General features: G+C 67.5%; 1 protein-coding gene across 4 annotated transcripts in view; it reads right to left on the bottom strand.

Annotated features, from left to right (window-relative positions):
* Positions 1–3795: 3795 nt before the first annotated feature.
* LOC146588980 (dnaJ homolog subfamily A member 1-like) overlaps positions 3796–9462 on the bottom strand; it is a 6050-nt gene continuing 383 nt past the window's right edge. The window contains exons 2-9 of one of the 4 annotated variants that reach the window (XM_085317017.1): positions 9039–9048; positions 8416–8566; positions 8145–8343; positions 6987–7091; positions 6617–6844; positions 6249–6479; positions 5712–5812; positions 3796–5606 (exon numbers count right to left, since the gene is read on the bottom strand). In XM_085317017.1, the coding sequence (XP_085173143.1) occupies positions 5379–5606; positions 5712–5812; positions 6249–6479; positions 6617–6844; positions 6987–7091; positions 8145–8343; positions 8416–8566; positions 9039–9048 (1253 nt within the window). In that variant the 3' untranslated portion in view covers positions 3796–5378. The other 3 variants (XM_085317014.1, XM_085317015.1, XM_085317016.1) reach the window with 3 other exon arrangements.

Here is a 9462-nt window from a genome sequence, read left to right on the forward strand (position 1 = left end):
CCCTGCCTGGTATTTATTTGTTAATATTTTATTGCAACACCAAACAGCTCCAGCCCGGCGGCAGCACGGCAGCGCCGGGGCTCGGCAGCCCTGACCCGCTTCTGGGAACGTCTCCTCCGCCTCCCCCCTCTCGCCCCCTTTTTAATAAAATTCTCCAGAGCCCCCGCCGCGAGCCGTGGTCCCTGGGAGCGCCCCAGAGCCGCCGCCGAGGAGAAACCCGAGAGCTCTGGGAAAGCCGGCGCCTGGAAAAGGGCTGCATTTCACGGGGCTCAGCAGCGCTGCAGGACCCCCCCGCGGCAGGGCTGCTGGGGCCGGAGCCCCCCCCCCGTGGGGCTGGAGCCCCCGCGCTGCGGCGGTGGCGGCGAGCCGGGCTCCACGGCCCGGCTCCGGTGCGGGAAGCGCCGGCTCCAGCCGCGGGGCAGGGAGGGCCGAGGCCCGGGGGGTTCGGGGGTCGTGCCGGGAGCTGCCCCATTGCCGCGGCTCCCTGGTGGGTGCCGGGGGCTCTGGTCGGGCTGCTCCAAGCGGGGGGATCAAATGGCTTTGCAGCTGGCGCAGGCAGCGCTCCGGGCAACGCGCGCGGATCCATCCCTCCGCACTGCAGGAGCTGCTAATTGCACTTAATCATGCAGCTGGTATTAATTGCCCCGGGGGGGGGGTGAGCTTTGCTCCGGCTCCTGGGGGGGGCTCAGCCTGCCCAGCACCGCTGGCTGGGTGAGTGCGGGGACATGACTCAGGGATGCTCCAGGGTCAATGGCGTTTCCCATCCCGGAAAATGCCAGGAAGGGTGCAATTCCAGCTCCTTTCAGGGGGGAGAAAGCGGAGGGCTGGGGGAGGCAGCGAGCTGGGAGAGCCCTGGGCTCTGCAGCTGGAGGCTCCGCGGACGCCCGCGCCGGCCCTGCCCGCCGCCGGGGGCCCTTTCCCGCCCCTCTGCTTTTCGCCGAACCTCCTGCCTCTTCGCCGCGAGACCTTGCAAAAGCAGCGAGGCGCTTCCAGCAGCTCCTAATGAAAAGCAGGCGCTCGCYGCTAACCTTCACCTCTCCTGGTTTTCCCATTCGGAGAAATATCCTCTTTCTCCCGGCTGCCCTGGGGACGGCTCCAATTTGTCTCTCTTCCGCACCGGAGAGGGGGCGAAAGCGGAGCCGGCAGAGGGGCACATCTGGGCCTGGGGGTGGGGGGCACCTGCGGAGCAGGGCTGGGCGTGTGCGGACGTGCCGGGGACCCTCGGGGCCCCCTCGCCGTTTCGGGGCCGGGACCCCGTGCAGGGTTTGCACGGCGGCCCGTGGCATCCCGGCGGGGCAGCCCGGGGAGGTGGGGGGGACGCGCCGTGCTGCGTGGGTGGCTCCGGGTGCCCCCGGGTGCCCCAGGCGCCTCTAATCCGGCACTAATCCTCCCCGGTGACCTCCATGGCCCTCGGCCGGCCCCGCTGCCCCGGCGCCTTTCATGTGCCGGGGACAAAGCCCCGCTCGGCGCGGCCGGCTGGGAACGGCGCTGGGGGCTGCCGGGTGCGGGGGCCGCCGCCGACGGATGCACGACCCCCTCGGCGGGGTTYGCCCCCCCCTCCCCATGCGGTTTCCATTAATTTTCTGGGAGTGAAGGCTGGGGTGAGGGGCCGGGAGTGAGGYGGGATGGGGATGTGGCCGCTCGCTCCCAGCATGGCCCCGGGAGCCTTGGGGACACCAGTGGGGATGGGGCTGGGCTTCGCCCATCCTCAAATCGTGGTGAGAGGCGCCTGCGCCCCATCGGGGTCCCCCGGGGTGCATCTCTCCGGGCCGCTTTTCCCCAAGTGCCTGCAAACCCCGGTGCACAGAGAGGTCCCCAACACACGGGATGCACTTGTTCTGCTCCCAGGGACAGCAAATCCCCGGGGGCTGGAGGATTTGGGGGGACACGGCCAGCCTCAACGTCCCCTCCCTCCTCCGGGCCGGTCCCCGGGATGCTTGGGCGAGGAGGGGGCTCCCAGCTCGGGGAGGGCAGACGGGGCTGAGCCAGCCTGGGGGGGGGGGAGCCGCAGCCCCCGTGGGTGCTCGCAGGGGAGGGATGAAACGGCCCCGGGATGCGAAGCTGCCGAGCCTGGTGCGCTCCCCGCCCCGGGAAAAGCCGGGCCGGGATGCGCTGGGGCTGTTTGTGCGGCAGCGGCTCCAGCGCGAGCATCGCCGGGCGGAGGCGAAGGCTCCGCACCRCATCCCCCTTCCCCGGCCCGTTGCAGCGTTCGGCCATGGAAAGGGCTTTCCGGGCACTTTCCTTCCGCGCTCCGAGGACGCCCGGGAGCCGGGGCGTTGCACAAGGCGGGCGGCGTCGGGCTGAGTCAGCGCCCTGGCCCGGCTCCAGCGCCCGGCTGCGCAACGGCTGCGGCACGGCCCTGCCCCGCGGTCCAGGCCGCCGCGCGGCCCCGGGGATGCTACAGCCCTGCTGAGCTGCTGCTCTCCGCAGCGGGGGCCCCCGGGTGACCCGAGCCCGGCTGCGCCGGACGCCTGGGCCCCTCCGGGCCGGGAGGGGAGCGGAGCGGGACGTCCCCGCGCGTGCGCCGGGGCTGCCGGCGCGGGGGCCGGAGCGGCGGTGGGCCGGGGAAGCCGACCCTCCGCCTCGGCGGCCCTGGCAGCGGGCCAGCTTTGTTCTCCTGCCCGGAGAGACCCGGAGGCGCCCCCCCCCCCCCTCCTCCTCCTCCTCCTCCTCCTTTCTCTCTCCTCTTCCAGCTGCATCTGGCGCGGGCTGCAGGCTGGGGCGGGGGGGGGGGCGGCAGGCACCGGGGTGGCGGGTCCCCCGTGCACGAACAGGGGGGGGATGGCGCGTTTTAGGGGATGCAGGTGGGGGGGGGGGGGGAGGAACGAGGCTGGAGCCTGGATGTTTTCATCCCCCTGGGAGGGGGGTCGCAGTTTGCATAGGGGCTGGAGAGGCCACGATGGGGCAAAAGRGTCTGGGGGCTCGGAGCGGTGTCAGCGAGACGGGGCAGAGGGGCAGATGCACCCCAGAGTGCTGTGGGCGGGCGAGCTCTGGGGGCAAAGCAGCTGCCCCCCTCCTCTGCCCCCCACCCCAAAACTGGGGCCGCGGCACCCGGCTGCACCGGACGGGGTTAGGGYGGCCAGACGGCGCGGCACCGCGCGCGCCTGCCCGGGCGGCTGCTGACATCTGCCGGCTGCGGGGTCCGGGCGGGCTGCGCCGGGGGCGGGGTGGGGGGCACAGCGCCGTCCCGGCCGCGCCGCCGGGGGGGCCAGCGACCTTGAGGGGCCGCTTGCCCCTCGCGCCAGCTCTCCGGAGGGGCAGGCGCCTCCTGCCCCGCTGCCGCCTCGCCGTCACCGCCGGGCCGCGCCGGCTCCCCGCGCCTCGGCGTCCCGGTCCACTGCACCCCTCCGTGCTCGCTCCCCGGGGCGCCGGGACTGGAGCGAGCGGCCGGGCAGGCGGCCGCGGTAATTACAGAGTGGCGGGGGGGAAATCGAGGGCGCTGCCGCCGCGGCTGTGGGAAGGATCCGGGCTGCCGGGGTGCGCGAACTTGCTGGCAAAGGGCTGGGCGACTTCAAAGGGAGCCCAGGGGACGCGGGAAGGTGCTGACGGGGCAGGGAGGGAGCCCGGCTCCGGGGAGGAGCAGGGCCTGGAGCCAGGGTCAAGCATCTCCTCTCCAGGGCTGAGCCACCGGTGCGGGGTGGGGGCACGGGCACCGGGGCTTGGCCTCCGGGCGGCCTGGATCGGATAGAGCAGGAATAAAGCAGATGAGGCAACTGGGACTTGGGACTGCTTTTAATGCCGCATAAAAAGTGTCCCCCCCCCCCCCAAAAAAAAAAAAGAGATTTAAAATTCTTCCAAAAATAAATTATAGGGACGGGTCTTCCCCCCCACCCCCTTCTGTTCTGTGCAAAGAGAAAATTCCCCTCCGCTCCCCAGGACCTAACCTAGGCTTCAGCAAAGAAAGAAAACGGACAAAGCAAGTTAGACAGACAGGCCCGGTGCTGGCCATGCCAAGCCCCGCGGCGGGACTCAGGCCCTCGAGGTGTCCGTACCCCGTATCCGCAGACGGAGGAGCGCCAGGCGGAGCCGGGGATGCCAACTGCACAGCACGGGCCCTTCCCCGGTGCCGAAGGGGAGGGCAGGGCAGAGGAGCACGGCTAGTCCCTGCTGTCCCCGAACCGGCTACGTCCTCCAGCCAGCGATGCCCGCAGGAGGCCACGGCGCGGCCGCTGCGAACGCCCGCTTCGCGCCAGCCCCATCCTCCCCGCTCCTGGGCGCCGTCCGGAGCGGCCGGCTCTGCCAGCGGCTCTCGCAGGAAGACGTGGGAAGCTGCGCCCAGGGCAGCGCCGTCGGCGGGCAGGGGCTGCTGCAGCCACGCAAGGGCCGCCCGCGCCGTAGCACCGCACGGGCTCTCCCTTCCCGGCACCGGAGGCGGCGGTGTGCCGAAACGCTCTGCGACGCTGCTGCTCGGCGAGGCAGCTGCTTTCGCAGAGGCACGAGGGGGTTTCGCTCCCCTGGGCCCGGCCCTCGCCGATGGGGAAACCGAGGCGCTTGGCTTGGTCATCAGTCCCGGCGCAGAGCTGCCCAACAGCCCGTTGCGGTGCACGACACGCGCCCAGCTTGGGCTGCCAACGCCACCTGGACCCAGCTGCTAGCCCCCCGCCTCACGCGGCTCGCAGCCTGCGGGGAGGGCTGGCGTCTGGGGCGCCCACGGCAGATGCCGCGTCCCCTTCGGGGAGCGCGYGCCCGGCAGAGTTCCCGTAAGTGCCACAGACAGGGAAAGATGGCTGTGTCCGGAGAGGCCAAGGGTGGCAGAGCCTTGTTGGAGTTCAGCTCCCTCCTGCCAGCATGCACAACCGGAGCCTCGTGTCACCAACCAGAGCCCACGTGGCGATTTCCCCCATTCAAGAGCAGGTGAAAAGGGCCCTGGCCCTGGCCCCCTCCCCACTGCTGAGGCAAACAGCACCCATCTTCATGGGAGTGGACAGTGAAGTCCTGCAGGGAGCACCGCAGCACCTTTCCCAGGAAAAGGTGGAGGCTGGAGCAGGTGGGAAAGGCGCGGACATCCCCAGGGGCCGGTGATGAACGGTGCTGAGCCCCTCTTCCAGCACGGGTGGGCWGGCATTAGCTGCCGCTTTGCCTAACTGCGACCGGACCCATCTACGCAAGCTGCATCCTGACCCCACCAAGCCCTGCCTGCGCTCCCCTTGCCCTCGAGCGCGACCCCTCCATGGGGAGGGGACACCCCAAACCCAGAGGCAGCACCACCGCCGGCTCCTTGGGAGCATGAGGGAGGCTAAGTGCTGTCGGAAAGGTGACCTATGTACATCCCTGAACTTCACGGCTCTCCAAGCCCCCTTCCCCGCTGAGCTGCCCCGCTCCTTTGCCCCTCCAGGGGAGAAGCTCAGCTGCCACTCGTGGGGGCTGCAGGCCCCCGGCTACGAGGTCTGGCACTGGACGTGTTGGCGTGTGCCATCCTCAAAGTCGTCTTCGTGGTAGGCTTCACCAGTGTAGGGTCGCTGGCCTGACCCGCTGTGGGATGTGTAGTCACTGAGCTCTACCTCCTCTGTGTCCTCCGTGGCCATCACCTCCTCCTGGGGTGGGAAGAAGGCCTGGAGCTGGCGCAGCCGCTCAGTGGGGAGCCAGCCAGGCTCAGGGAACTTCACCTGGGAACCACAGAGAAGATACAGAGATGTGAGATGGGGCACAGAGGGCCACGGCTGGGACAAGGATCAGCCAGTGGTCAGACACCAGAGCCAGAGACTCCTTACCTGGAACTGCAGGATGAGTTTGCCCTTTTGGAAGGGGCTCCTGTAGACGGGCATGCCCTCGTTGGGGACACACTTCAGGTCCCCAGGTCGGATGACGTCACCTGAGACGGGAGGATAGCATGATCTCACTCTGCAGGACTTTGCCCTGGCCCAAGACCTCTYGGCATCACCCTGGCTTCTTCCTGGCACTGCCTCCAAAGCAGCAAGCCCAGAAGCATCAAAGTGTGAACTGGGACGTTTCCCATAACCCACCCCAACTTGTGGAGATCTGGATCAAAAAGGGAGGAAGAGTCACACACCCACAGAGCAAGGAGGCAGCTGGGAGCAGGACTCAGAAGTTCTGCACACCACAGCTCTAAGCACTACGCCTCCACCGCTCCTGGCATCAGGAGCTTTGCAATTTCTCAGCCCAACCTCCTCAACTCTAACCACGCTCCTGCTTCCTTCCTCGGTTCGGTGTCAGAACCCAGTTCCCCAGACCTCTCTGCCCAGCATGAGGGACCCAGCCATTCTGGTGGCCCCCAACAGCCGTCCCACCTGGCTGCGAGGTGATGAGCAGAGTCCTGTTGTCCAGGGTGCGGATGACCTGTCGGCAGCCGCACAGGGCATCTGCCAGGCTGATCTCCCTCTTGACGATGAGGTCATCACCGCTGCGCCGGAAAACTGGGTGCTCCTTCTGGTCCAAGACGATGATGATATCCCCTGGCTCCAAGCCAGGTACTTGGTCCCCTTCCTCGTGGAACGTGATCTTCTGCCCGTCCTTCATGCCTGCAGGATGCCCAGGGAGAGCTTAGGGCCTGGGGTTGCTTCTGGCTCTGGGGCAGCATGTGGGGGCTGTTTCAGAGGCAAACACTGGCCTGTGCAGCCTCACAAGCTGCCAGCCTGCCGAGGCAGCCCTGTCTCACCTTTGTCCAGGTGTACGCTGAGGATCTTCTTCTCTCGGACGACCTTGCGGCCGTTGCAGGTGAGGCAGCAGTCCCGGGGCCGGATCCACTCGCCCTGGCCCTGGCACTGGGAGCACACCGTCTGGATCTGCTGGATCATGCTGGGCCCCAGCTGGTGGATGCGGACTTCCATGCCTGAGCCATGGCACTTRGGACATCTCCTCTGGGCACCTTCCCGGACCCCAGAGCCTGCGGGCRAAGAGTGGCAGAGGTGAGTGCCCGAGATGCAGCAGAAGGGGAACAAGGCTTTGATCCCAGCTCCCTCCCTGCGCTGGGAAAGGATCCCAAGCGTCCTGCTGTCCAGTCCCTCCGGCGCGAGGCTGCGCCTCACCTCCACACTTCCTGCAGATGATGTTCTTCTGCAAGGACAGCTTCCGGGTGGTGCCGTTGTAGAGGTCTTCCAGTGACACGGAGAGCTGGTGCACCACGGTCTTCCCTGATCGGACAGAGGGGAGAGCCCAGCTCAGCACCCTGCTGCACGCGACCCCCACGAGGACCCTGCACCACTGCTGCCTCGGCTGCAACCGGCTCCCGAGAAGAACGCGATGGCTCTTTGGCCGTCGCACAGTGGATTTGCCTGATTACAAGGCTGCAGCTTTGGCTTCCGCTCTTCCCTCCCAGTGAAGGCCCCTGGGCTACAGTGGGCCTCCAAGCACAGCTCAGCCGGGCTCTGCATCCACAGTTCTCCTTTGAGAACGCTGACTGGACAGCTTCCCTCTGGAGCCAGCACTGCTTAATCCTAGGGACGGGGACAACAGGAGGAACAGAAATGATTTTAAGCTGAGCTTGGAAGAGCCCTCCAGCAGGCTGGATCCTGCCAGCTTCCCCAGAGCTCAGGACAGCCCCAGGTGCCCAGCGTGGGTTGGGAACGGCTCCTTTCCCTGGGGCCCATCCACTCAGCCCTCTGTGAGGGCCGCAAGCCCTTCCCAGGTTTCAGCAGGGCTGGGGCGGCTTATCACCTCAGCCCAGCTCAAGAGACTTTATCTGGAGTCGCTGGGACGCTCTCGTTTGCTCCCTAATTACCCTGCTATTAAATCAAACCACTTCAGCAACAACAGCCGCGGCAGAGTCACCAGGCCAACCTCTCCCATGACCCAGGCCAAAAGCATCTGTACAGTCAGGGGTGCAGCCCTGCACACCCTGCGTCTTGCCCCAGCCTCCCCCGGGGCTCGCGGGGAGCCGAGGGCAACGCAGCACTGAGTCACTGCTGGCCCTGGCGATGGCRGGGGGAAGGCTGGGACAAGGACAGGCCCTTTGAAGAGGGGCAGGCAGATAGAGTAATGAAGAGGATGACGAAGAACCACGCCAGGCTGTGCACGGCGGGATGGAGGTGGCCCACGGGCCACCAACTGGATCCTGCTGCCCTGAGTCAGGAGCGATTTACACCGCTGTGCAAGGCGAGCTGATCCCACCCCTTTTCTGCTCTCCCTGTCACCCCAGCTCCAGCAGGCAGCACCCAGGGTCCTCGGCCCCAACGCCGGGCAAGTACCTCGTCTGTCGCCTCGGCCRCGCATCCGCACTCCGCCGCCAAAGAAGAGGTCAAAGATGTCCATGGGCGAGCCGAATCCGCCGCCCCCTCCTCGGCTGCCCAGGCCGCCTTCCTTCATGGCCCGCTCCCCGCCGCGGTCATACAGCGCCCGTTTGTGGGAGTCTGACAGCACCTCGTAGGCTTGGGAGATCTGCTTGAACTGGGGAGGAGAGGAAGAGGAGGGTGAGCGGGGCCAGGTGACCTGGGGCGGTGCCGGCGCCGTGGTACCTACCCGCTCGCCCTCGCTGGGGTTCTTGTCGGGGTGGTATCGGAGCGCCAGGCGCCGATACGCCCGCTTGATCTCATCCAAGGTGGCCCCTGGCCTGACACCCAGCAGGTCGTAGTACCCGGTTTCCTTCACCATCTTCCTCGCTGTTGATGAGCTGGGAGAGGAGAAAGCTGTGAGTCCCCGGCCCGTCACCCTGCCAGTCCCTCCCTCACGGCCCACACCAGCCTCAGGACGCCAGTTCCCACCGCTGCCCCTTCTTCAGCTGCCTCTACATCAAAAACCTGATCAAAGCGGAAGGGCTTTTATCTCTGCTCTCATTGCTGGATCTGTAGCCACCCCGCCGAGTTACCCTGCACCCTGCTTGCCCAACTCTGCCTGTTTCCCCATTTTATAAAGCAACTGCATTCTCTGGGGCAAAGGGCTCCAAGAGAGGGCCTGGGCCTGACTTGGGGCTGCTGCCTGCAGCTCCTTGCTGCTGTTGCGACGCCGCTTTCTCCCCCTACCATTGCGGGAGGCAACGTGCTGGGAGCAGATAAGCCCWGCTCAGGGTGTGGACGTGTTTATCTTGCGACTTAGGGGCTGCGGGTGCCGCGGGCACCAGGAGGGGACACAGGGAAGCGCTCCGCCGCCTCCGTCCTCGCAGCCCTGCCCCTTGCTCGCGTCCTGCCGGCATCGGGGCTCTCCTGGCAGGCAGTAAATAAGCAGCTCGGGCCTGACAACTGCCAGCTGATGGCCACAGCCAAGGTACTGAGCAGGATTGAATAACAGGAGCCGAGGGAACCCTGGTCGCTCCAGCCAAGGGTCCGGATCCACCCCGGCTCCCCAGGCCGTGCCGCCTCCAAGGCCTGGGGCTCACGTCCCCGCTGCGCCCCGTCCGGGCAGGCCCTGAGGGCTCGCAGGGCCGCGAGGGGTGTCCACCTGCCCGTCACTGTCCCCCGTGGGCGCCGAGAGGGCACCCCAAAGCCCCGGGCGCCCCCAAGAGCCGCCCCCCCGTGGGCCTCAGGGACCCCTGGGAGGAGGGAGAGAGCTTGGGGGGACCCCGACGGGGGG

The sequence above is a fragment of the Rhea americana genome, unplaced genomic scaffold (assembly GCF_003343005.1).
Source record: "Rhea americana isolate MKP2758 unplaced genomic scaffold, rheAme1 scaffold_484, whole genome shotgun sequence".
Lineage (NCBI taxonomy): Eukaryota > Metazoa > Chordata > Aves > Rheiformes > Rheidae > Rhea > Rhea americana.